The sequence below is a fragment of the Abramis brama genome, assembly GCF_963993115.1.
Source record: "Abramis brama genome assembly, chromosome: 3".
Taxonomy (NCBI): Eukaryota; Metazoa; Chordata; class Actinopteri; order Cypriniformes; family Leuciscidae; genus Abramis; species Abramis brama.
Window position 1 is genome coordinate 19544478 of NC_139965.1, and position 27618 is coordinate 19572095.

General features: G+C 39.7%; 1 protein-coding gene across 1 annotated transcript in view; it reads right to left on the bottom strand.

The window, feature by feature from the left end:
- The window catches only part of abhd17c (abhydrolase domain containing 17C, depalmitoylase), a 44790-nt gene extending 37674 nt beyond the window's left edge, over positions 1–7116 (bottom strand). The window contains exon 1 of the mRNA XM_084110378.1: positions 6124–7116. Coding sequence (XP_083966504.1) covers positions 6124–6608 — 485 coding nt within the window. The 5' untranslated portion in view covers positions 6609–7116. The remainder of the gene's footprint in view (positions 1–6123) is intronic.
- Positions 7117–27618: the final 20502 nt, after the last annotated feature.

Sequence of the window (27618 nt, forward strand, 5' to 3'; positions counted from 1 at the left end):
ACTTGTTTAATGGTTAATGAAGAGAATGTAACTTGAATCATATTGTAGTTACGTTTTTAAGATGACCAGTTAAACATTTAAAAAAAAAAAAATAATTTTTTAATTAAATTGTAAACTGGTCAATCGTTCAGAAAAGGAAAACGAGAGCATATACTTTCAAAACGCAGTAACGTTACATCACCAGATCAATTTCAGGCCAGAGCTGTCAGTAGCCGCTTTCCGACCGGAGGAACCTTTTCACAGTTCCTAGAACTATTGGCTAAAGTACCCGGATGTCGGCGTGTTCGCACCGCAGGAACTAGGAACGATTTTAGTTCTAGAAACTCCATTTGGAGGAACTAATTTAGGTCCTACTTCAGAGTAGGGTCTAAACCAGCACTATAGGAACTACCCGTGACGTTAGTGTTCGCTGATTGACCGAACGCACGCGGAGCACCAGCACCCGCCATTTTTAAAACGGCTAGAATGTAAACACACAGATTATAGCCTATATATTTACTCCAGAAACTAACTATAAAACATGGAAAACAGTGATAGATGGGTCTCTAAACCTTTATGCTGAAGAGAAAATCCAACGCAACTTTGAGGGGACCAAGTCAAACATGATTATGTTTATCTGCCCAGCTAGCAACACTGGACATCAACCACACGGCATAGGCTAATAAACTTTTTTTCATATACGGTCTACTTTCTATAACAGTTCTATCTAATAACATGTTAAACAGTACTGTTAGACAGATCGCTAACTAATAAACACAGAGAATGCGAGCATTATTTGCTCTGGCGTTCTCAGCGCCGCCAAAATAAAGGTCCGTCGCGCCGTCAAAATAAAAGTCACCGTGCTTGCGTCACTCCCTTACCCCTCCTACCAGTTCCTATGGCCACTTGGCCAGTGCGAACGCAAACAGCAAAACCGAGTTTGGGGGAGAGTAGTTCTTAGAACTGTTTAGAAGTGGACAGTTCCTAGAACTAAGTTCCTGTAACTACTTGGTCGGAAAGCGGCTAGTGTAGTGGAAGGTTAAAATGAGTCAAACTGAAGGGCCACTGCAGTGCACACATACAGTAATTAGAAAGTTTTACAAGTGCAGCCACCAACAGGAAGAAGGACAAAAAAATAAAACAAGCATGCATGTACATGCAAACATTTTAAGCTATACGATCACGACTGCAATTCATAATGCAGCACAAGCACATTTGCATCCAATATTTTGCATTTGCGCAGTAGACTAGATTCCATGCCAAAGAGTCGCAGAAATTGTCCGACATGGATATATATAATGCCGCTGATTAGGGTTGAAATGTAAAGAAACTACAGGAACGAGACTAAGCAACAAAGTGAATGCTAAAAACAATGCTACTTCCCGAAATTTGACATAACAGTTTCAACATGAGCATTTACAGTACAAAGATGAACATACTATTACTAACTAAATCTGAGTCCATAAATAACTGATTATTGCTATGAAGCTATGAGCTTCCTTATAGCCATAAATACTTCACTTCCTTATGGTTTCTTGGAAAGCTTGATTGACAAACTAGCACCTGAATAACACTGTTTATTTCATTTGTAGCCTTTCTTTGTGCCATTGTATTTATTTGTGATAACTGTAATTTGATTGTGTTCTTATTTTTATTCCTGACTGCTTACTTGTCTTTAATAATGTTAAATTTACATTAATTAGGCTAGTGATAGAGCAATAGAATGAACAGTGAAAGTAAAAGAAGCTCATACAATACATTTTAGCAGGGTTGATTAAGCATGAAAATAACTGAAGGAAATATATAATTGCTAAACAAATTAAGCCAACTAATAGGATTCATTTGGTTTCTCTACCTAATATATAAAAATAAAAAAAATTACAAATGCAGTGAAAAAAACAGGTATCGGTAAGTACCAAAAATCCAAGTATCGGTATCGGCCCAGTTCTGGAAAAAGTGGTAGCAGTGCATCCCTATTCTGCCTAGTGCCTACAGAGCAACAATCCAAGCCATTTATATTTTCTATTCAACCAACCTCCGCTGCCAGATGTGCGAACAAATGATAATGTTCCTACTTCAAAATAATTACAGACATTTACACTCCCCAGTGTAAACATGCCATGTTATATATTACTAAAGACAAGGCACCTTATGCAATTATCTCCAATCTGCCAAAAACACAACTTTCTAATGAGTTTGTAAGAGGATTATAAAACAGTCTCTAAGGGCATTTTGTCCCTCAGGAAGAAAACAAGCTATTCTGTGTGGTTAGGAGAAAGTCCAATGGTTAAAATACTGTCCATGGACCAAAACATGAGGTCAGCTGTTGTTCAGACTAATTAAAGCAACAGCGAGTAACTTTTGCTCTCGGGGTCCCCCTACAGTTGGGAAACAGTATTGTCTTCTACTACTGTCGTAAAATCTGCCATGGTTACACCAGGGGATACACGTGCATTTGTTGACAAGCCGATATCCCCCAACTCTGCAGAAGGAGTTCTCACGTCTTGGGCAGACTGCCTGCGTTGCGTGTGAAATGTCTTCATCCCAGGTACAGTGGCATATATTTCAGCATGTCATATGAATATAATTTCATGGGTTTTATTTTTTTCAATCGCCAAAAGATTGCGTAGCTCGTTTACAAGCCAGCGTCATTTTAGGGCTGGTCCGAACACCATTTCGAAGCTTCGGTAGTAATGAACATCGAATATTCGAAGCTTTGGAGAGAGAGGGCTGAACATATTCTTCTCTCTAATAAAGGCAGTATTCTCTATGTGTCTGTCTGTCCGTTTGCATTTTGATTATTTCGAGAACCGTTCATCCAATCGACTTCACAAGGAAGTGCAGTGTCGCATTTGGTGCAATATAGATGGACACGCGAGACGACACATTCAGAATTAATAAACTTTTAATAAACTACAGAACAGCGCGAGCGGGAAGCAGCGCGCCTCACAAGGGCAGGGCTTATATGCTCCGAGAACGGACACTGCACTAGGGATATAAAACACATCTTCCCCATGAACAACACAAAGTAACTACATTCGCACGTAACACACACACACACAGGTCTGTTATACTTTTAATAAGATAGTCTAATATTTTTCTGACTAACAAATTACTGACACAGTAAAGGGTAGATTTAAATAAAGAAAAACGAAATTTAAATAAAGAAAAAACGAAATTTAAATAAAGAAAAACGAAATTTAAATAAAGAAAAAAACAATTTAAATAAAGAAAAGCGAAATTAAATAAATTTCGCTTTTCTTTATTTAAATTGTTTTTTTCTTTATTTAAATTTAGTTTTTCTTTATTTAAATTGTTTTTTTTTTCTTTATTTAAATTTCGTTTTTCTTTATTTAAATAAAATAAAGAAAAACGAAATTTAAATAAAGAAAAAAAAACGAAATTTAAATAAAGAAAAACGAAATTTAAATAAAGAAAAAAACAAAATTTAAATAAAGAAAAAAACAAAATTAAGTTACATTAAAAACGAGATTAATTTAGATTGATAATAACAGGTAAAAAGGCTAATACATTTTGTTTCTATTATTCTATTTTCCACAATGTCAAAGCAACGCAGCTTAACCCAAAACACAAGCTCAGGCATGCACTTCTGTCCATACAAACTGTTCTGCGCTCTAGCCAGAGAATACTCCCGTTGCAGGAACACTTTAGTAGGCCAAGAAGAAGCAAATATATTTATTAAGTATAACGAGGTTGGGTTCCTTCAACTGTCCATCCTATTAAAAATGGCTAGGCTATATAAGATAATTGTAAAAAAAAGAAAAAAAAGAAGAGTATTGCATTTCGTCAGATTTTATAGTGTACCAAACTTGTACACGCCGTTTAGACATAGGCTTAAGTTACTTCTGACTTTTTTTTTTGTCCGTTGCTGCTTTGGCCATGACAAAAACATGCAGGAAAGCTGGAAAACAAACGCTGGTTGGCCTCTCAAGTCCGAATTTGAGGAAGTGACGTATGCCGTAAAGCAGTCGAATTTTGTAGTTCTTTTTGTGCTCGGGTTACTACCCGAACAGTGAAGTTACGTAGTGCCAGTAAAGCGATACAGACCCCACCAGGCTATGGCAGACGTGTCATTCAACCTATTGTAAGTCGATGTACCATCACAAGGGTCTTGGAAATATATTATGAAGGTTGAAAAAATACATAGTGTTGCTTTAATTGATAGGTTTACCCAATGGTACTCAAAAAAAATGTAGTGAGATAATACTAAAGAGAACCCATTAGTGCACCAGACATCAGTCCTCAACAACTTGACCAAAGGGCTGAATCAGCATGAAAGACCAGCAGATAACTTTGACCTAATGATGATCAATCAATATAGAGGAAGATATCTCACACGCAAGATAACAAGAATTTGCACCCACAGAACACTGTGGAAAGCAGAAACAGAGCATCTGACAAGTTCTACACATCCCATTTTTATGAAATACTTTAGCTAATTTGATAAGAGTTACCAATAAAACTGCAATGCTCTCAGCACCATTTAAAACATTGTATCAAATTAAATAATGTTCAGCACAGAAAATACAATAAAGTCTGCAGACTTTTCTACCAAGAGCCAGACTGTCACAGATATCCCATATGCCAAAATGTTTTTATTTATAGATATCACATGTGAATTGACTGCTACATTTTTTTTTTTCACTATAACTTCTGGTGACTGTTATATCGACCAAATAACAAGAAGCGGTTTCTCTCCACTTCCCCCAAATTATTTACAGCTTCAACAAGTCAATAAATAATTAGTACTTAGTTTTTTTTGTGTGTGTGTGTGGATTTTGTCAATGTTTTGTAAATGGTCGTTCACTTTAACAAGACAGTTTACACAACCAATTGTAAGTATTATATACAGTATAATATTGGGATCTTATCAGCCATCATTCACTCTGCTTTAGACATCGGTATCAGCACCAGCCAAAAAAAACATTGTTTATTATTATTATTATTATTATTATTATTATTATTATTATTATGTGCACACTGCAGTTCTATTCTGCCACTTTATGTTCTCAAGCTCCTTTAAAGTCAGACAGATTCTGATTGGCTGTCAATGATTTTATTCATCAACTGGAAAAAAAAGAAAGCGAAAAGTGATTCTAATGATATTGTTAACGCTATTTTGTGTAGTCTGCTATTCTTTTAAATTTAGAACCATTTTTAAAACTATATCTTTGTCATCCTTGGTGTGAACGGACCTTAACATCATAGCCTTTTATTAGGGAATAGGGATGCACCAATATGAAAATTTTGGCCGATCCTGATAACCGATAATTCTTTAAATTTTAAAGCCGATAACTGATATATTGGCCGATAAATCTAAATCTCCATATTATTTTTGAAACCCTGATTACAAAAACAAAATCTCACCATTAAAAGCCATGACCCAAGCGCACAATTTTTACGGCAGACTTTTTAAAGTGATTTCAATCATATTTCAAGCAATTCAAAACCATCATGGCGATCGGTGTGCATCTGATGTGTCTCAGCTGAAGGAAATAATCCATAATTTAGCCTATCGGCCAAACTTTCTGATCGGGATGATAACGATAATATTAATAAAGAACATATATCAGCCGATAACAATATGGTGGCCGATACATCGTGCATCCCTCCTTTTTATGACTGATGCCAATAATGACGTTTGAGCAACCTGACAGCTGATATGCAGAATTTTACTCGACATTACTACAACTACTACAAAAATTTATAATAATAATAATAATAATAATAATAAATAATAATGCTTAATTTTAGTTGCAAAGATGATAGACAGTTCTGCACTTGTTTGATATTTCTTAACCGATATTCACTCAAACCAATCACCAGTTTTTCTCTAGAAAAAAATCCCAAAATAATGGTGTTTCATGAAATAGGATGAGCTCAACGACAATGCAGATTTTTTTCAAGACAAATAAGGAAATAAGGAACTTCATGAGCCAATAAATAGCATTCACTCATTTCACATTACATCCATTCATTCATGAATAGCAGAAGGAAAACAGCAAAGCATTAGACAGTGTTTTGGAATACATAACGTAGATGTGCATGAAAACATTACACAGACACAGACCAATCGTAGTTGGCGGCGCACAAACACAGAAGCACCTGTTCAGAAACACTCACTTGTTCCGTAGAACCTGCCAGGCCGCTTCGATATCAGCGTAAAGGTTCTTCTCGGACGGTTTCCCGGTACTGACCCCATAACCCGAGTAATCATAGGAGAACACATTGCAGTTGATCCTGGACCCGAGGCCGATGTAGAAGCTGCACATCTGGCCCAGATCCACGGCGTTCCCGTGAGAGAACAGCAGCGTGTAGCGGCTAGTGGGCGCGCACCGGACGAACATGCAGCCGACCCGGTTTCCGCGGCTGGTTCGGGTCACAAGCACCTCGACGGCGTCCAGCTCGCGCTGCGAGTACTGCCAGTCGGCGCGCTCCGTGAGATGCAGGCTGGTCGCGCCGCTCGCGTCCGTGTGGACGGAGTACGTGGGCTCGGGCGGCAGGAACGCTAGTTTCGCCGCGATGCGACTCGGACAGGGCGGGCAGCAGAAGAGCCAGCACAACTCACCGAGGGAGAAGCTGTTCATTCTCGGGCCTTGCTCGGGCATGGAGATCGGTCGATACCGGTTATGCGTCGGAGGGTTACGAATAGCGGAATGAAATACACGAACGGTCTCGAGGATGCTAAAGCCGTGCTAAGTGGTTTAGGTTTGGTAGTGGTTTGACGGATAAGTCACTAGCACTTGCTTTTTGACATTTTAAAAAATATACTTTCCAATCCAGCACTTATCCGTCTCGATCATGGGCTGAAAATGTCAAAAAATCGATCATTAAAACTCAATATTCAGCGTCAAGCTAGCCGTTCACATACAATGTAAGCTGCCATTGCTCCTGCTAAGAATGCCCAAATATGGGATTTTCCCGGTCATGGCGGATATCCGGCTCCCGCAGGCTGACGTCGACGTCACAATACTTTTCCTTAGGAAGAGATGCAGGAGATTCAGGATGGTTCTTTTTTTTCTAGGACTAGGACATTAGTGAAGTCCTAGAAAATGTGAAATAAAAAAGTAAATATGGAAAATATGTTTGTTTGCAAATATTACACAAATAAAAACTGTATATAAATAATGTATTTCTTGTCTATTTCATCACACACTCTGGATATTCACTCAACCACCTTCATTAGGTACATAAACGGTTTAAACGGTTTTGAAGGAATTCACATGTAGCCTATGCTGTAATTAGTTTTTTTGAAAAGAAATTAATAATATAGGAACAATTTATATTTGTCTACAAAAACTATTTCAAAAATGTATGCAGAAACCTTTAGATTAAAACACATTCAAACAGATGAGTCCAGGGAAAAAAAGATACAGATGAACTTTTGTGACAACAAGCCCCAATGAAACACAATGCAAGCAATGAAACACCCAGTGGCGTAGACAGGGGAGGAGCCATGGGGGCACTCCTGAAAACTGATTGGCCCTCCAATGTGCCCCCACAAATGTCTGTCACTCAAAATTTCAAATTATATCTTTCGGTTTGCTTTTAAATAATTAATGGTTCAGCGATGCTTCTCAAATAGTGAGCTTCAGTTTTCAAACTAAAAATAAGCACATGGTAAGTTGAGCTAAATTATATTCCTTTTTCTTTAATTAGCGAGTTGTTGCAGCGCTAGATTTTGGCACCGTCTTCCAGTGTTAGGACAGACCAGGTTCGATGCATACAGTAAAAGAAATGGACACAGCGACCCCATTGGATTCAACGGAGAAAAGTGAAGTCAATTAGAAGCACTCACTTCCTGATGGCTGAGCGTACTGCGCAGACTCAAACTGAGCTTGACGACGTAGATGTGACGTGAGCAACCTGTCTGTCTTCTAGTAGCTGTGCCAAGAGAAATCCGAATCATTCCCTTCCGAAACTTGCAGAGACGGAGAGCGTGAGTAGGAGGTGTCCATGAGCTAGGAGCAGGAGCAATTTTTGCTAAGTATTCTGATTAATTATTTTGTCATTTTGCCTCCACGTCCCCCCGATTGCGCGCAAGCTTCTCCTCCTGTCCATACGGTAATTTCTCTACTGTGCGACAGAGAGTCGCGTGGTTATGACGCAATCGTTAGCCTATTTTTACAAAAACTGCTTCTACGGGGCCATAATGTAAGATACAAGGTAATGGAGCCTTTTATACATTTTCGTGTTTCTTTAGAAATAAATATTGGACAAATGGAGTTCTTAAACGCCTCAGATGTAAAGTTATTCACTGTCAAAGTGACGCCAAAATGAATGGGAGTCAATGGAATGCTAACAGCAGGTGATGGTCTGCTAATCAATGGCGGCCCCCGGGGAAGCTTCAGTTTCCGGCTGAAAGATTACCCCCTTTGTTCGATGTCATTACAATGCTCTGTGGCTGAATGAATGTAATACATAATTACACAATCAGGGTTTTCCTGTGTAAAGATTTTTTTCGGCCGATACGCAACTGATATTGCAAACTAGATGCCGAAGCAAATCGTATTATGTTTATCTCACGTTCCACACTTTAAAAGCTGTAAATATCAGGGGTGGAGGTCAACTTGAGTTAGGCTACGTAACTGCACGCGAATTTAAACATTTCTAATAAATGAAGAAAATTACTTGACTTTGAATTGAGAACGAATACTCTAAATTAAATCAGTGTCGTACCGCATTACTCGATAATGACTATAAGAATTGTAATTAAACTTTAAAAAGTTAATAAAAAATGATCGCGACATTAGCTAATATACAAACTGCAAGCCACGGAACCAGTGGCGCCGGCGCCTCTGATCAGAGTCTACGAGCTGCATGATGCTGTGCAAGCACAAAACAGTACAGGAGTAGAGGAGAATCTATGAATTCTACAGAAACATTCTCAAATAAAAAACATAAATATAAATAGCAATGTAAATAAAATATTACTAAAATGTATAATAGCCTATATATAAATAAATAATACTAAAATAACACTGGACTAATTAAGCTATTCTAAGGCTAATTGGCCTTGGCATATTTAGATTTTGTCTATTCATCAATGCAAATTTACTGCAAATGCTGCTATGCAAATTTAATAGGATGTGCATGGATACAAGTTATTATTATTTAGGCCGGGAGCCAGGTCCACTCCTCAGGATGTTTTTTGCTACCTTTTTTTCACTATTATTTCCTATTATCTTATACCTTGGGCCATCACAAGTTGATAATGACCACCCCCAACTCGGCCCCGTTTGGTCTCAGGGGCCAAAAAACACCCTTTTTGGGGAAAAGCTTTTGGCGGAATGATGTAATTGTGAATATAAAGGTACTGCAGCTACATAAATGGCCATATAACCCTAAAATTTTGCATGGTGTATCCTGACACATAGGGGAAACTAGCAGAAAAAGATTCTGGGCATTGCTGCCTTTTTTCTGTCAAATATCACCCTCAACATACCCCAAAAGACAAAAAAAATGGCTGTCTGCCTGACAAATTGTCATCGAAAGTGATCATTTTCAAGCATTTTATTATATATATCACTGCCTCAAATGTACATGAAAAACTTCCCAAGTTTATAAGCTTCAATTTAAGTCCAAGATGACCTTTCTATCTAGAGGATTATAGCTGGTATAACCAAAGTTCTCCACTGTACCTCAAATCGGAGAAAACAGAAATTTCAAGCATTACCATTCCATATTGGATTAAGCATATTTTTTACATATGAACAATGTCTTAAACAAGAGTTGAGACTTGACTTATGAGCTATACTATATGAAATGAATTGCATGAAAAGTGAGCAATGTTATGCCCCTAGGTCAGGGCTATTCAATTAGCTTCATTCAAAGGCCGGATTATTAAATCGAAATGTTGAGGAGGGCCGGTGGGTTTAGCTTATTTATTGAAACATTATTTATGACTTATTGAAACATAACAGTATCAATAAATAAGCTAAAGTAAACCTAAAAAAAGTATTGTATTTACTTGGAAATGTGGTACCCAACAGTATGCAGATTTATGAGTATTTAATAAATAACTTATTTACAGCTATGTACAAAAATATGAATTATACAAGATCATAGCTATTGGTAATAATTATTTTATTTATAATTATTATAGGCTTAAATGAAAATATTCTAACAGTGAGACTTGATAACCACAGGTAAAACCATACATGGTTACTCACTCACTACCACTGTATAACAAAATGCCTAAACACAGGTAAAAAGTATACACAAAATGAATTGTATATTCCTCTACCAACCTAATTAATCTACTGCAATATAGGCCTAAATGACTATAAGTTAGTATTCAGTATAAATATTCCACATTTCTGAAACATAGGACGTGCGTACGCACAGAAATATTCGGATTTATAAAACTGTGCGCACGCACATTCTACGCAGTTTTCCCTTAATAAATCACAATCAATTCTAAATGTAGCGCAGCTTTTGCGGCTTCATGTCACGCCCATAAATAGTCCGTGAAACGCCCACAAGTTAATATTCATCGATTGCGAAATCATGGCAAACACAGAGAGGAAAACCAAGAAACGTAACTTCACTCACGTCATTACGCATTGTGATGGCATCATGGCATTTTATTACCATCCATTTGATTGCATCCCACAAGCTACAGATGTGTTATGAGGATGAATTGCATAACATGCCAATATTATTGCAGAACAAATTTTTACTTTTCTTTTTGCAAATGTGTTAATTTGCATTTCTGTTGTAATCTTCGTTTGATTTTGTTTGTTTTACACTGCAGATCGATCACACGGCTGTTCGTGTAGGCTGTTATTGTAAGACTTGCTTTGTGAAGTCTTCATGCTATTTATGAGAGGCAGTATTGCCATTTCTTTTACACAACGGTCTACAGTTTCACGCACTTTCACGTGTTTCTTCCATCTGCCGACGGTGTCACCATTTCTCATTTCACCCGTTTTTGTACGTACGCCTGGGTCAGAGTTTGCGTGAAGGACCGCACATTTTCAAGTTTGCTTTTTATTAATACCAATTATTGCGTAGAGAGCGGCGTACGCCTTCTTTTGTGCGTACGCAACGTTTATAAATGAGGCCCCAGAACTGGGAGTAAATGCAACTCCTTTAAGCTTGCGTTCCGTTATCCACTGGGCGGTGCTGCGTAGTTCAAAGTAAACTAAACTGCAAGTTGAACTGAAACTAAACTGAAAACAGCGCTATTTGTTCTATATTTGTTGTTACTGACCGAGAAACAGCTTCAGATGATTCAGTGACAGAGCGGTACGAACGAATCTGAATCGTTTCAGACCATAATGCAAGCGCATTTAGCCAATTCATGGAAATGAAATAATTGAACCAAAGATCGAACAAAAGATTCGCACCATTCACAAATGATTGGTATCGCTGGTTCAGTCGACAGAAATATGGGACACACATAATAACTGCTGAAATATTCGGACTGAAAACGTTTCTCAGGTTAGTCGGAGCATTCATGGTATGCACAGTGCGTATAGACGTACAGCTGCACGTGCCACTACGGCCACTCGCATATCTAACCAAATGTAGCCACACCGCCAGGAAAAGAGGCTGGAGTGCCTTTGGGACAGATAGAGATGATTGGGGGCCGTTTGTGGCCCACAGGCTGCCAATTGAATAGCCCTGCCCTAGGTGGACTGGGGTCAGGGTGCAACATAGGGTACATTCACAAAGGGTACAAATGTGAGATTTATTAAAGTCCACAAAGTCCTCACAACACAAGGAATAAAGATGACCCTAGTGTGCTGTCTGTTATCAAAAAGCCAACCTTCAATAGAGTAAACGTTAGTAACCTTCTGTACAGGTAAACATTGTTTACAGCCAAATGGTGAAACGTCTCGGTTACATATGCTAACCCTCGTTCCCTGAGGGAGGGAACGGAGACGTACGTCGTGACCGACTGATAGGAATCTCGCTAGAGAGGCCAATCTACTTTGAGTAAAACTAAAATGAGCCAATACACATTGGCATGCAGTCATTTGCATCAACTGTTAAGCCTCGCAGCGCAGGTATATAATGAGCAGCAGTTGCGAGGTGAGCTCCTTTTTTGCTGAGGAGCCAAGCCTGGTAAGCTGGCCGCCCCCGTGGGCAGCAGCAGATGTGATGATGGGATGTACGTCTCCGTTCCCTCCCTCAGGGAACGAGGGTTACCATATGTAACCAAGACGTTCCCTTATCGGTCGGTCACTCTCGACGTATGTCTTGACCGACTGATAGGAATCCCTACCAAAGCGCCACAGCTGCTGCACCCCATCCAGCGCCCGGTGTAAGCCTGTACCCCTTCTTGCCTGGACGGACGATAGGAAAGGGCTTACACAGAGCGTATCCATCACTGTTGTTCCATGTTAACCCATACAGTGAGATTATTGGATAACACTGGGAAAGCGTGCCCATTCTATGGAAGGGGAACGCTGCGGAAGTCACTTTCTTCAAGGGAGTTATGTGGAAAAATACATATGGACTAGTCCGAAGGTTGTACTGCATATGAATATTGGGTAACTTAGCCCAAGGGAAAGACACGGGGCTTCGATTAGAAGCAGCCATGGAAGTATACACATATGGAACCCAGCCTAACAACTGATCTCTGAAGGGAGTGGTAGGAACCTTGGGCACATAGCCAGGCCGGGGTCTCAGTACAACATGGTTGTCACCCGGCCCGAACTCTAGGCACGATTTGTCGACCGACGAAATGCTTGCAGGCCCCCTACCCTCTTGATAGAGGCCAGTGCATTCAGCAGCAAAATCTTCAAAGAGAGAAGCTTTAAGTCTGCTGACTTCAAAGGCTCAAAGGGAGCATCCTGAAGAGCTTGAAGCACCAGGGAAAGGTCCCAAGAGGGTATGGAGGGGGGACGAGGAGGGTTTAACCTTCTCGCCCCCCTAAGGAACCTGACGACCAGTTCGTGCTTTCCATAGATGGCACATAGATGGCAACTGATTTGCCATCTATGTGGTTGTGATAAGCTGAAATGGCAGCAGCATGTACTTTGAGGGTGGATAGAGCCTTCGCTCCAACCCTTGCTGCAAAAAGGAAAGCACGGACCCTATTGAACATCTTCGGGGGTATCCAACTCCATACCGAGAAAAGAGATCCTCTGCATGGGGGCGAGTTTGCTCTTCTCCCAGTTGGCCGGAAGACGCAACTGGCTGAGGTGCCTGAGCACGAGGTCCCTGTGTTCGCATAACTGATCTCGAGAGTGTGCTAATATGAGTCAGTTGTCGAAATAGTTCAGGATGTGCACGCACTGTTCTCTCATGGAAACAAGGGTCACCTCCGTGACTTTTGTGAAGACACGGGGAGACAGGGACAGCCCAAAGGGCAGGACCTTGTACTGATAAGCTCGACCCTCGAACGCAAAGTGCAGAAATGGCCTGTGTCGAGAAGAATCAAGACATGAAAGTACGCGTCCTTCAGGTCGATCGCTGCAAACCAATCTTGGGGGGGGGTTGCATTCGAAAATGTGTTTCTGCATGAGCATTTTGAACCCACCACATTTCTTGGGTGCAATAAAGTAGGGACTGTAGTGCCCTGACCTCATATTGGCTGGAGGGACTGGCTCTATCGCGTCCTAGTAGGACTGCGATCTCTGCTCGCAAGACATGGGCATCAGCTGCTCTCACTGTAGTGGAGTGAATGGCCCGATCCATCTCCGGGTCGCCCGTCCTAGGGCTGCTTGCTCTTGGCTTTACCGCCCTGCTTGGCAGGGGCCTGGACGGGTGGGGGGGCCTGCCTGCGACTGGCTCCTTGGCTCCGCTTAGGTGGAGGCTGCTGCTGCGGCGCGGGAGCGAGGGCAGACACAGAAGGCCGCCCCGGCGACGAGCAGACTGAGGGGCTGCGGGCAATGGGGTGGAGGCAGCAGCTGACCGCCGCGGCAGGATGTGCTTGATGGTCTCATTCTGCTTTTCAGCCAGTTTCTGCTGGGCAAAGTTCTCGACCACGTTGCCTTTGAGTGCTCTCAAGCGCACCTTACCAGCTGTGAGAACAGCTTTTGTTTGCTCAAGTCAAAACAAAAGCAAAAAGAAAAGAAAGAGAGAGAAAAAAGACCGCTCGCGCTGCTGTGCTGTCACCCGCACCAGTGTGGAGAGGTCCGAAGAAGAAGAAGCTCGCTCAGTTTCACAATCTCCTTGAAGGTATGTAGAACACATCGAAGTGCTTGGCTCCAAAAACTGATGAAATCCATACAAATATAGATGAAGATGAGGAAAATGATGATTAAGAGTTTATATTCTACACTAATACAACACACTAACATGACCAGTCGTCAAAGTACAGCATGGATAAGCAGCAAAAAGATCTAAGAACCAAATAAATGTTTTCTATTTTATGTTTGAGCTGTATTTTAGTTTCGCCATTTGGCTGTAAAGAATGTTTATCTGTACAGAAGGTTACTAACGTTTACTCTTTTGAAGGTTGGTTTTTTGATAACAGACTACACACTAGAGTCATCTTTATTCCTTGTGTTGCGATGACTTTGTGGACTTATGGAACCCATAAGGAATGGTAATGCTTGAAAGTACTGTTTTCTCCGATTTGAGGTACAGTGGAGAACTTTGGTTATACCAGCTATAATCCTCTAGATAGAAAGGTCATCTTGGACTTAAATTGAAGCTTGCAAACTTGGGAAGTTTTTCATGTACATTTGAGGCAGTGATACATATAATAAAATGCTTGAAAATGATCACTTTTGATGACAATTTGTCAGGCGGACAGCCATTTTTTAGTCTTTTGGGGTATGTTGAGGGTGATATTTGACAGAAAAAAGGCAGCAATGCCCAGAATCTTTTTCTGCTAGTTTCCCCTATGTGTCAGGATACACCATGCAAAATTTTAGGGTTATATGGCCATTTATGTAGCTGCAGTACCTTTATATTCACAATTACATCATTCCGCCAAAAGCTTTTCCCAAAAAGGGTGTTTTTTGGCCCCTGAGACCAAACGGGGCCGAGTTGGGGGTGGTCATTATCAACTTGTGATGGCCCAAGGTATAAGATAATAGGAAATAATAGTGAAAAAAAGGTAGCAAAAACATCCTGAGGAGTGGACCTGGCTCCCGGCCTAATTGTATTTAATTATTAAAGTTATATTAATTAATTGTGTATTTATTATATGAATAATATACTTCTGCATTTGTATAAATAAGGCTGTCCTATTTATTTATTTTTGCCCAAGCATATAAAGTTGTGAGGATTTGTGTAAAGTTTATATAACCTAATGTTGAGTTTTATTATTTTTGTGAGTTGTACTCTATTCACAGATTGGATTCTTGTATTTATTACAGTTTTTCACTTCTGAAAAGTGAAAAGTTAATACAAATTGAATTTGACTGTTGTTATTTACAGCATTGAATAAATGCCATTAAAAGAAAATAACCTATCACTATTTATTGAGGATTTTAAAGCTTACTGAACTTTAAATGATTTGGATATCTACAGTTTTACATATAAACACAACATAAGATTGGCCTCTTTGTATTAATTGTGGCCCCTCTTGTGCCCCCCACTTGAAAAAAAATCCTAGAATCGCCCCTGGAAACACCAATATATAACCATGGTTTTTGCCAGCAAATTCTGTAATTAATATATTGTCTAAATTTAAATATTTCCCTGACATGACATAAATGAAAAATACAGTTGAAACTTTCTTATAAAATATATCTTTATCATATAGTTGACTCTTGTCTGAATGCTAGTGCCATTTGAAAAACATGCTGTTGAGTTTACATAAGAATGAAGGAAACATGACAGCAAACCCAGAGGTTTCAGCATTTAACTTTGTTGTGAGTGTTTCACATTTCCCATGATATTTCTAAACTTGCAGTTTTTCCCACTGGAAATTCAGTGAGAAAATTCAGTCATAATATCGCAGAAATGTATAACTACAACACTTTGAAGACATTTTGAGGTCATTAACATCAGAATATTACTCATGGGAATATCCTGAATGGAATGGGAGAGAGAATGAGAGAGGCTGGCTTGGCATTCCTCATATTCTCACCTAATCAGTAAAAAGCATATGGAGTCTGGGGTGGAATGGATTTATCATACCCTAGAGGATGAAGCACATTTCCTAGATAGTAATAATGTGCTCGTTGGATGTAGAAATGCATGGTGGGGCCTGCTCAGAAGAAGTATGGATGCATGGGAAATGCACTGGGTACTGATTGCTCTGGCTCCGTCTGCGTTTTATATTTTCAAGGAGATAAGGTGCACCCCTTTTTCCCCCCATGCATAACTTTTCATTAAATAGGAAGAAAAAAAAGAAAGAAAAAAAACGGTGGTCAAAGGACAGGTCTCACTGTGTGTTTCATTCAGCGTAGCTTCACCTACAAACTGTATCTCCATCACCATATGCACCAAATCGTGTTAACAAGGCAATAAAGATGATATTTGGGAGCTTTTAAATAAGCGGTTATTAAGCAGAGCAATTTAACTGCTTAAAACCTGTTAGTGAATTATTTCAAATGATTTAATGAACAGAATCAGATGGTGTGATTGAAATCCCATCAAATGCATTTTGTTTTTTATCAGTTTTCTCATGGTACATTATTGGCCTGTTATTTGGCATGCCATTAAAATACACAATGTGTATTCAGCAGCTGTACCTTCTAAACTTTGTTATAAATTTCAAAAGAATGCAAAGCAATTTCCTCAAATAGATGTGACATCAGACATTTTCTGTAAGCCTTTCAAAACACATAGTTGGTAAAACACCAAAGTCTGTTCACTTTTCAGCTGTTGGTTGTGAAATGGATTTTTGTGTCTGCAGGGCTGTACTTGTGTCTAAATGAAAGAGCAGACAGCTGGATTCTGGGCATTCACTCCTCTGATCTCAGGAGATTTGAGCACAGTCACACGCAGTATTATCAGGGTCATTTGAACCTCACAGGATTGGGTTTTAATGCATCAGACAGCAGTGTTGTGAGAGCAGCAAACCTGCAGATCAAAAACAGCAAAAACACTTCATCACAACATGCTTCTTCTTTTTTTGCAACAATCACCACAGGTAATTTCATCCACTGCCACACTCAAGTATCTCATTAGATGAAAATTGGGTCCATACAAAAAAAATAGTTGGAAAATAGGGAATATGAAAAAATATAACCACTCTAACAGATCCTGCAAATTAAACATTGAAAATATGAAACCGGTCATGAACAGGTAATGTCTGACTCAGGAAAAAAACAACCACTAAACAAATACATATAGACATAAGAACGGACACTGAACAAAACAGGGAGTATATGTACACACAGACTAAATGAGAATTATAGGTGAACACAATAGGCCGAATGGCGCATCCTCAAGCCATAAACAGAAACTACACCTTAGTCTTGGGAGCAGGGGGAAAAAATGTCCATTTGAAGAAGAGTTCATGGGGGACAGCAGAGGGAAGGACCATGGAGAAGACGAAGGAGGGAAGACCCAGGGAGGAGATGATGGAGGGAGGAGCAAGGGAGTGACCCAGAGCACAGCTAGGATATAGGTCTACGGAGGAACCAAGGATGTGAGGAGCCTATGTGGAGTCATATGTCCGACCACCAGCGGTGGATCCAGGAGAGTTGGAGACCCAGGTGGAGCTGAGCAGACACAGAGACCGGGTGACGCCATAGGTCCTAGAGGCTATGGCGGAGACGCGGTGTTGAGTGGCCCAGGTGGAGCCAGGGTGCGGGAGGACTGTGGAACAAGGCAGAGCTGGAAGGAAAGCGGAACCTGATGGAACCGAAGGGGTTGGAAGGATGAGGCACAGCTGAAGGCCTGGAAGTCTGTGGAATCAGCAGAGTAACAGCTGACCCAGGCAGAGCCGGAAGGACGAGAGAGGCCGGTGGAGATATAAGGATGATGGTCCCAGGTGGAGCCAGGGGAGGGAGGAGCCAAGGTGGAGCCGGTTGGTAGGCAGGCCGAGGTGAAGTGATGGGCTCGGCGGCCCCAGGTGGAGCCAGGGGATCGTCTTGCTTGAGCTGAAGACTGGAAGATCTGAGGCAGATCCGAGTTGCTGGTTGGAGCTAACAGAGGAGAGGACGGGGACTAAAGGGAGCCAGGGGAGGCATGGCAGAGGAAATGGCTGGCATAGACAGAGGAGGCAGGAGAGAGAGGCTGGGTGTGTCCATTGGATATGCAGTAGACTTGGAGCTGGGCGGGATCAGCAGAGACGCAGGAGACTTGGTGCTGGGATGGGACCAGCTGAGACGCAGGAGACTTGGAGCTGGGTGGGACCAGTGGAGACACAGGGGAAATCCTCTTCCAAATCCTCATAACTCCTCAAGGCCAGATGCAGCTCACCCTCAGCGGCGGGAATGTGGGCAGGACTTCCTTCCATGCCCTTGTACTCTACTAAAATGCCCTCTTCACAGGATGCTGTTGCCGGTTCACGCACCTGGTCAGACTTACTGTTGGCTTCAGGCTCTGGGGCAAAATTTGACTCAGGCTTTGGATGTGGCGCTTGCTTTGAGGCAGGCCCAAACTCTGTGTCTGTGGTGGGCTCAGGCTTTAGGTTCTTGGTGGGCAGTTTAGGTTCAAGAACTGGCATCTTGCCAACTGTAAATGCACTCAGTTGGCCAAAGCGCATAGTCCATGTATTGTGCCAGCGTGCACGTGGTAGCTCCTGCTAGCAGTGGTGGGAAAAGATAGTCATCCAGACCACTCCAGAAACAGGTTTTCAAGGTGTTGTCGCTCCAGGACACTAGGTGGCTAAGCTCAAGCAACTCCTCCATGTAGTCTTCCAGGGGAATGCCATCTTGTGCAAGGGAGAGGGGTGATGGGTAAACTGCTACCCGATTCATATTTTTGGTCCGTTCTTCTCTCAGGGAAAACAATAATGAGTTTAAAGCAAGGATGAGTTTGAGCAGGATCTAGCTGCAGCAGTAAAACTTCTAATAAAGAATAAAATAGGGGGAGTCGTGGCCTAACGGTTAGAGACTGGTAACCAGAAGGTTGCGGGTTCGAGTCTTAATACTGGCAGGAAATTAAATTTTGACCTTGGAGCAAGGCACCTAACCCCCAATCGCTTCCCGGGCGCCGCAGTGAATGGCTGCCACAAAAACTAACTCAAATTAACAAACACCCAGAACAGAGATAAAGACGCAGGAAGAGAACAACCAACTTAAATAGATGTAAAAATGGACAAGAAACTGAACTAAAGAGGGATATACACAAACTAAATGAGTAAATTAACAAGGGGCAGGTGGACACAATAGGTTGTTATGGTAACTAACAGGGTTACACTAGGAAACTAGGTAAACTAAAGAAATAAACACAGGAACTGGGAATGCATTAAACTAAATAAAAACAGAACATAAACCTGATATTTATATATATATATATATATATATATATATATATATATATACAGTATATATATATATATATATATATATATAGCTATATATATTTAAAAAACTTGATTTCATTGTCATAACATAATCTCACAATGCAAATGATCCCAAAAGAAGGTCTCATTCTCTTTATGCAAATGTGGAGATTCACCAAAATGTATGCTATCTTTGTATGTCTGCAGCTGGCTTAACATGTTAAAATAATCTTGAGATGTCACGGCTGTGGTTTTGAGATAAACAAAATGTCTGCACCGAGAGAAACAAATTTTACACAATGTAAAATCAAACAAACTTTGGATGAAAAGCTTCCCCTCTACTTTCAAATGTCGTTTATGAATCACTGATGGTGTTTAGCATTAGTGACGTAAAACCTTGTCTAAATTCAACCTCTGAGATCTTTCTGAGCTTTACACAACATGAGGGTGAGATGATAATGACAATTATTCCAGTAAACTGTAATTGTTTGCCTAAGTCATCACGTCATTATACATGGCATAATATAATGTCAATAGATGCCAATGACACACCAATGCAAAGGAGAATAACATTTAGAGGAAATAAACACAGTGATGTCACAGGACTGTTTTTCTTGTTACTTTCCCACGATGCATCAACCCCCTGCCTCATCACTTCTGCCTAGTCATTTCCACAGTGTCCCAGTAGGATCTGAAGTTCTGGCTCCAAACTCTATAACAATATCGTGATCACTCATCAGAACACATTGGGAATGTTCTCAGTTCTCACTATATGCTCTCCCTCATACGCTAATACAATGAGACAGAGGCACAATTATCCAGCTGGTGCAATAAAAAAAGGTTTTACTCAAATGGACGGCAACTGACTGGAAGCTTATGTTAGCATGTCTGGAATGCTCCGGCTTTTGTTTTCTGTAATGTTATGGTTGGTTTTAACCAAATTAAGTTAGCTGGAGAGCTGGCCAATCATATGTCCTGGACTGATGTGATGTGTCTGGAAATATGACCTTTAGCAAAGTTGTCTGGACACAATAACAATATTTACATAAGAAGTGAGCAGTCCCTCACCCAGGACTTGGTTGTTAGCTTTGAAAGCATTGTGGTTTGTGGGAATTGAAAGCTGAAAGGTTTGCATGTTTGTGATATGGTGTGCTAATGTTATGGGATGAAGGGTTTACAGACACTTTCAGTCACTGGGATGATGGGAAAAGTAAACATTTTAGCAACTGTGTAATTTTTAAAGTCAGGCAATGAGTAGGCTGTTGTTTCCAAAAATGACTTTAGACCTGTATTCAATCTTTTAGATGTTACGGACCCACAAATTTGATCATCTTCATGTGAGGGTACCCAGACTCCAGCTTGAAAAACCCTGCTTTACAGTAACATCATTTAATTGTAATGGAAAAACAAGCAAAAAAAAGAAAAAAAAGAAAAAAGCGTCATATACAAGTAAATACAAGTCATATAAGCATTCAAATCCAACCATTTTTTTCCATCATATACCTTGCACACCTATGTAGTAACATGATGCATGCTTACATATGTTTTATATCTTACTAACGTGCCTAAATTTATTTACATCTTACGAACTGGTAGGTGGAGAAGACTGAATATTTACTAAACATTTGCTGAAAAAAGCTCTTCTGAGATGTAGGCTACAATATGTCAGCTTTTTTTGTATATATCATAAGGGCAAAAATCCTACAACTGGACACTGCATGCATTCGGACTTCAGTGTTCATTGTAAACCGTACTTTCAGAATCTGAAATCGAATTTGATTAATTTGATTTGAATAAATTCGATAAACTGACAAAAATTGGTGCATGTTCATGCAGTGCCTGCATGCATAAACATGCATGTTTATACCTAAATGATTTCAATGAAATTGAAGAATATGTAGAATAGATATATTCTTATCCCTTTGGCCTTCTTGTCATCAGACAAACCATTAGTTCATCCTTAGTTTATACAGAAACTTAAAACAAGTTTTTTTTTGTACAATCACATAAACCTACAAATGTACAGTAAGCAGAAAAACAACCAACCAAAATAATAGAAAAGACGACAAATTACAAACATGTCAAAACGCCAATTTTCTTGTCTCAAGTTCCTAGAAAAAGGAATGGATTTATTGTTTGTTCCACCATCACGCCATATTCAAAGTGAAGAAAAATTTTCAGGGGCCAGCTGCCCTCTCTTTGAATGATTTGAAAGCGGAGGAGGTTGTCAAAATATCTTCACCAACGTGTCCATCACAGCTTTGCCTCAGGTCCTCCGGGTAATTGATGTCTTCTTAAGAGTTTTAGCTTTAAACAATGTAGATGAACCTCAAAAAAGTTTTGCCCAAGGGAGATTCTCATAGCTAAATGATCACTGACACCACGGTTCCACTTTGGAAGGTAAAGTATGTCAACTTATATTCAAGAGGAACCAGAAACCATCTCACATTACACACATGGAGGTTACACCAACGTAACTTAATTAAGGTAGTGGGGAGATTCTGGGAATCTTATCGGAACCAAGATTGAGCTTGTTCTCCTCTAATGAAGTTGGGAGTTTTGGACTTCCCAAAGCTAGAGTCAATGCACTGGATAACAAATTACAGAATTAAATGTTGGATTTTTCAGTGCTTTCATGATGGGGAAAAAAAGTGTTGCTTTAAAATTTGTCCAAAAGAAGGTATATTATAATACAGCATAATAGTAATACAATGCTTCATATAGGCACCTGACTATCTTTAGAACAGAGCCCGTATCTTTTGTAACATAGAAAGAAAGAAAAAATAAATGTTCCTGTACTTAACTGAACATACTCAAACTGAGGGCAAGTATTGCGCAGCAGGATGGGTTGTTATTTTAGGGGCCTCTGCAATTTCTGAGAAATCAGAAAGAAAAGAAACATCACTGAACATATGTCATGTATCAGGACAGGCACAGCTGTTTAAAAGGGCAATAATTCTTTTTGCTACAAATAAATATTAAGTAAAAAAAAAATGCTGCCTTTACTGAGAGACATGTGCAGCATTTCTTACTTAAAGAAGTCTAAAAATGGGGGGAAAGCCTTAGAATGGTGACCTATCACTAGGCCCAGACTGAACTTGAGACCTTTCCCCCATTTATCATGCTGTTTTGGAAAGAAAATCTGCAGAATTATGTGGCATAGATTTACGCATGCACTGGAACAAAATGTTTATATTTTGGTGAACTATCCCTTTAAAACTGTGTAATCCAAATGGGTGGAAATTTTATGCATGGATGGAAATTCAAATGCAGACATCTTAAATTTAGGGCTAAATATTTTTTGTGTGGGTAAAATATATTAAACAGAGCTGAAAGTACGCACTCACAGTAGTTAGCCACACTCACATTAGCCAGAATATTAAATAAATGAACACACAAAGGATGGACATAAACCTAAACAGCTTGGAATGGACAGATCTTTTTCCTTGTCTGCAGTCTTTGACGTCACAGTTTAGGTCAGGACAGTCGCTAGTGAATGGTTTGGGACTTGTGTGTTCTTGTTGTGCCATTAGTCAGCATTTTCATGACATCAGTTTTCCACAGTGTTCAGACAGCAGGAACATCCTGCATCCAGCAGAGCAAACCGACAAACATAAATGGGAATACTCAGAGTTGCAGAACCTGATTTCACCAAGTACAACATGTTCCTGGATCAACATCTTTGTTGATCCTGGAACAACATTCCAATCAACTAATCAGATTTGAGGGACAAGTTTACAGTTTATATCAAGTTTAGGCTTACAACTAGGTATAGGTGCTTCTACATCAGTGTTATTCACCTATCATTTCCCTCTGAGTTTAGGGATAACTTATGGGGTAGGCTTTAGAGGGATATACATTTTCGGACCGGAATGTTGTTCCAGGATCAACAAAATATGTTGACCAAAGCCAAGGTGTCGATAAAGTCAATGGAATGATATCTAACCCATTAATCTGACAAAGCAATCCATATCATCATCTTTTCCACTGTTTGGCCGTCATACTAAACAATTCAAAAGCACACCTGAAAACAGCAGTGCCGAAGCCATGTTTTTATTTGTCACTCTTAAACGGTTTAATGGTTTTATTGCAAAACTCACTTTGAATGAGCAAAACCTAACAGGGCCTAACCTGATCCTGTCAGATATGACAATGCATTGCACGCAACATTAAATGAATGCGCTGGTCGCGTTCCAAAACAAAACCAGTTTGATTGCATAGCCGCAGGCCTGTAAGGTGCATGGGGAATTCAACTTTTGCTATACAATCCTTCAGAACTGGAAAAAACTTTTTGTAGTTGAAATCTACATTATTCTAAATAAATGTATTCAATGAACTTTAGATTAAGTCTAAAAAGCTCTTAAAGCTCTTGTGTCAAATTAACAGAGTTAAATGTGAATTGTTCCATTTATTTATTTATGTTTTAAATGGGCAATATTGTGCTTTTTCTCAAATATGTGCTTGTTGTCTTAAATTATTGACAAAAACTAAAGACAGTAACACTTTTCAATAATAACTTTAGTTAGTGTATTAACTAACATGAGCAAAAAGTGCAATATATTTTTAAATCTAATAATCTTTGTCAGTGCAGTTGTTTAACTGTTTATGTTAGTTCATAGTGCAACTCATGTTAACAGATAGTTATTATAAAGTGTTAAACTAACCAATTATTTCAAATAGAGTAACGAATTCATTCTGAAGTTACTAAACATGACAATAAATCAAAGACAGTCTAATTAAAACTAGCAAACGGCCAAACAATGCAATGCTATTTATGAGGGTGCATGCTGGGAAGAGGGTAAATAAAGAAATAATATAGCCTATATAGAGTATAGAAAAGCTGAAAGCCACTTGATTTCCAGAAGAGTTGTTAGAACTTCAGAATAATAAAACTACAATAAGGTTCCATTAGTGCATAACATTAATTAATGCATTAAATCAAGCACAAAATGTTGAAATAAACATTAAGATTCTAATGCCTTAGAAGTATTTTTCATTGTTAGTTCATATGAACTAATGTTAACAGATGGAATCATATTATAAAGTTACCACATTATTTAAAGTCGCCATGAAACAGAATTTGCAAGTCTTTTCTTCCTTATTGTAACGTAGTGAAGTGGCTGCTTGAACCAGAACAAATGTAAGGTGAGACTTCATTGGGAATTGATTGGATGGTTGTGGTTTGCTATTGGTTGATCTCATGTGAGTGACAGGTGGTCCCGCCCTCGCACCAGTAAACGCATCATCAGAGAATAGATGCCGCTGCAAGAGGTAGAGGACGTTATTTTGATTAAAGTTAAAAACATAATGATGTGCATGGATAAATCATTTATAATAAATACTGCAATATTCCACTAAAAAAAAAAAAAAAAAAAAAAAATCTCAATTTTGATTTCATGGTGACTTTAAAAGATATACTTTCCTTTTTTTTTTTTTTGCCTAATCCAATTCGATAAAACTTTTCATGCTGTTACAAAACAGTGAAAACATGCAGGTATGACACTGAATGCAGATTTCAGGCAGTTGACCTCTGCAGAACATCTCAAGTTCCCCTACTAAACAGATCCGAGGTGTCATCCGAGCATTCAGACAGTCTAATCAAAGAGATCCGCTGGAATGCTGAACATCTGAAAAGTATACTTCTGCATTAAACTGAGACGCACGCAATGAACGTGATTTAATGGAGCTGCTGTTTACGCTTCTAGCCAGTCAAGTCTTGTCATGCTTCACCCAGAAGGAACTTAACATTAACATTTTTGACAGTGTACAGAAATGCAATTATATGACAAGCTGATACGGTCTCTCGCCACTCTCACATGCACGTAGCAGAAAACCACCTGCTAAAAAACAACAACGACGATTTGCTATCTTCAAGTCATGTCATATACAGTGAGGAAAATAAGTATTTGAACACCCTGCTATTTTGCAAGTTCTCCCACTTGGAAATCATGGAGGGGTCTGAAATTGTCATCGTAGGTGCATGTCCACTGTGAGAGACATAATCTAAAAAAAAAAAATCCAGAAATCACAATATATGATTTTTTAACTATTTATTTGTATGATACAGCGGCAAATAAGTATTTGAACACCTGTCTATCAGCTAGAATTCTGACCCTCAAAGACCTGTTAGTCTGCCTTTAAAATGTCCACCTCCACTCCATTTATTATCCTAAATTAGATGCACCTGTTTGAGGTCGTTAGCTGCATAAAGACACCTGTCCACCCCATACAATCAGTAAGAATCCAACTACTAACATGGCCAAGACCAAAGAGCTGTCCAAAGACACTAGAGACAAAATTGTACACCTCCACAAGGCTGGAAAGTGCTACGGGGAAATTGCCAAGCAGCTTGGTGAAAAAAGGTCCACTGTTGGAGCAATCATTAGAAAATGGAAGAAGCTAAACATGACTGTCAATTTCCCTCGGACTGGGGCTCCATGCAAGATCTCACCTCGTGGGGTCTCAATGATCCTAAGAAAGGTGAGAAATCAGCCCAGAACTACACGGGAGGAGCTGGTCAATGACCTGAAAAGAGCTGGGACCACCGTTTCCAAGGTTACTGTTGGTAATACACTAAGACGTCATGGTTTGAAATCATGCATGGCACGGAAGGTTCCCCTGCTTAAACCAGCACATGTCAAGGCCCGTCTTAAGTTTGCCAATGACCATTTGGATGATCCAGAGGAGTCATGGGAGAAAGTCATGTGGTCAGATGAGACCAAAATAGAACTTTTTGGTCATAATTCCACTAAACGTGTTTGGAGGAAGAAGAATGATGAGTACCATCCCAAGAACACCATCCCTACTGTGAAGCATGGGGGTGGTAGCATCATGCTTTGGGGGTGTTTTTCTGCACATGGGACAGGGCGACTGCACTGTATTAAGGAGAGGATGACCGGGGCCATGTATTGCGAGATTTTGAGGAACAACCTCCTTCCCTCAGTTAGAGCACTGAAGATGGGTCGAGGCTGGGTCTTCCAACATGACAATGACCCGAAGCACACAGCCAGGATAACCAAGGAGTGGCTCTGTAAGAAGCATATCAAGGTTCTGGCGTGGCCTAGCCAGTCTCCAGACCTAAACCCAATAGAGAATCTTTGGAGGGAGCTCAAACTCCGTGTTTCTCAGTGACAGCCCAGAAACCTGATTGATCTAGAGAAGATCTGTGTGGAGGAGTGGGCCAAAATCCCTCCTGCAGTGTGTGCAAACCTGGTGAAAAACTACAGGAAACGTTTGACCTCTGTAATTGCAAACAAAGGCTACTGTACCAAATATTAACATTGATTTTCTCAGGTGTTCAAATACTTATTTGCAGCTGTATCATACAAATAAATAGTTAAAAAAATCATACATTGTGATTTCTGGATTTTTTTTTTTTAGATTATGTCTCTCACAGTGGACATGCACCTACGATGACAATTTCAGACCCCTCCATGATTTCTAAGTGGGAGAACTTGCAAAATAGCAGGGTGTTCAAATACTTATTTTCCTCACTGTACAAGATGAGCGCAAATGAACATTACCACATGGGTTAAAACAAACCACATTAATTCCACATAACTTTATATAACTTCTAACACATAGCATTTTTTCAATTCAATTGTGAATTGTTGCTGTATGATTTATTTTGCTACTCATTGACCATAGCTGGGTTACGAGGCAACAGGTTGCACAACAAAAATACATGTCCCATCATTCTGTCTGGCAGAATGATATGATACGATAGACAAAAATCTTCATTCTGTTGAATTGGTGCTTCCTGTGTCTGTAAGGAAGAGAAAAAGCAGGAAAGAAATAGGAAATTGCTCCAAGTTAAATCAAAATCATTTAAATACACTTGAAGAAAGGAACTTCCCAGGAGGACTTGAAAGCAACAGTAGCACCCATTACTGGATGCAAAAAACAAAACAAAAAACCATAAGATAGAGTTTAGGAAATACTACGGGCCATTGTACAGACGAGGGCAGAGCAGGTCCTCATGAGCGACCGCAGCGTTAAAGGCCTTCACTTTTCTTCTGTGGAGTTTGAATGTCCAAATGAATTCAGAAAGCGTATTTAGAATCTGCTGGTGTTTATGAGTAATCCCTGTGGTCAAATCCCCTTCCTGTTCCCTGACCAACAACCTAAATAAGCAGGATAAGGAAGCATAAATGAACAGGGAGTAAGTCTCAATTTGTCCATTGATGTTTCTTGGAGCAGCAATAAATTTGTATGCAAGCAGACCATTTAATATACGGCACAAAACGCTATTTACCATAACTCTACGATTAATGAAAGTAGTTTTACTGTACATTATAGCTGAAATTCGG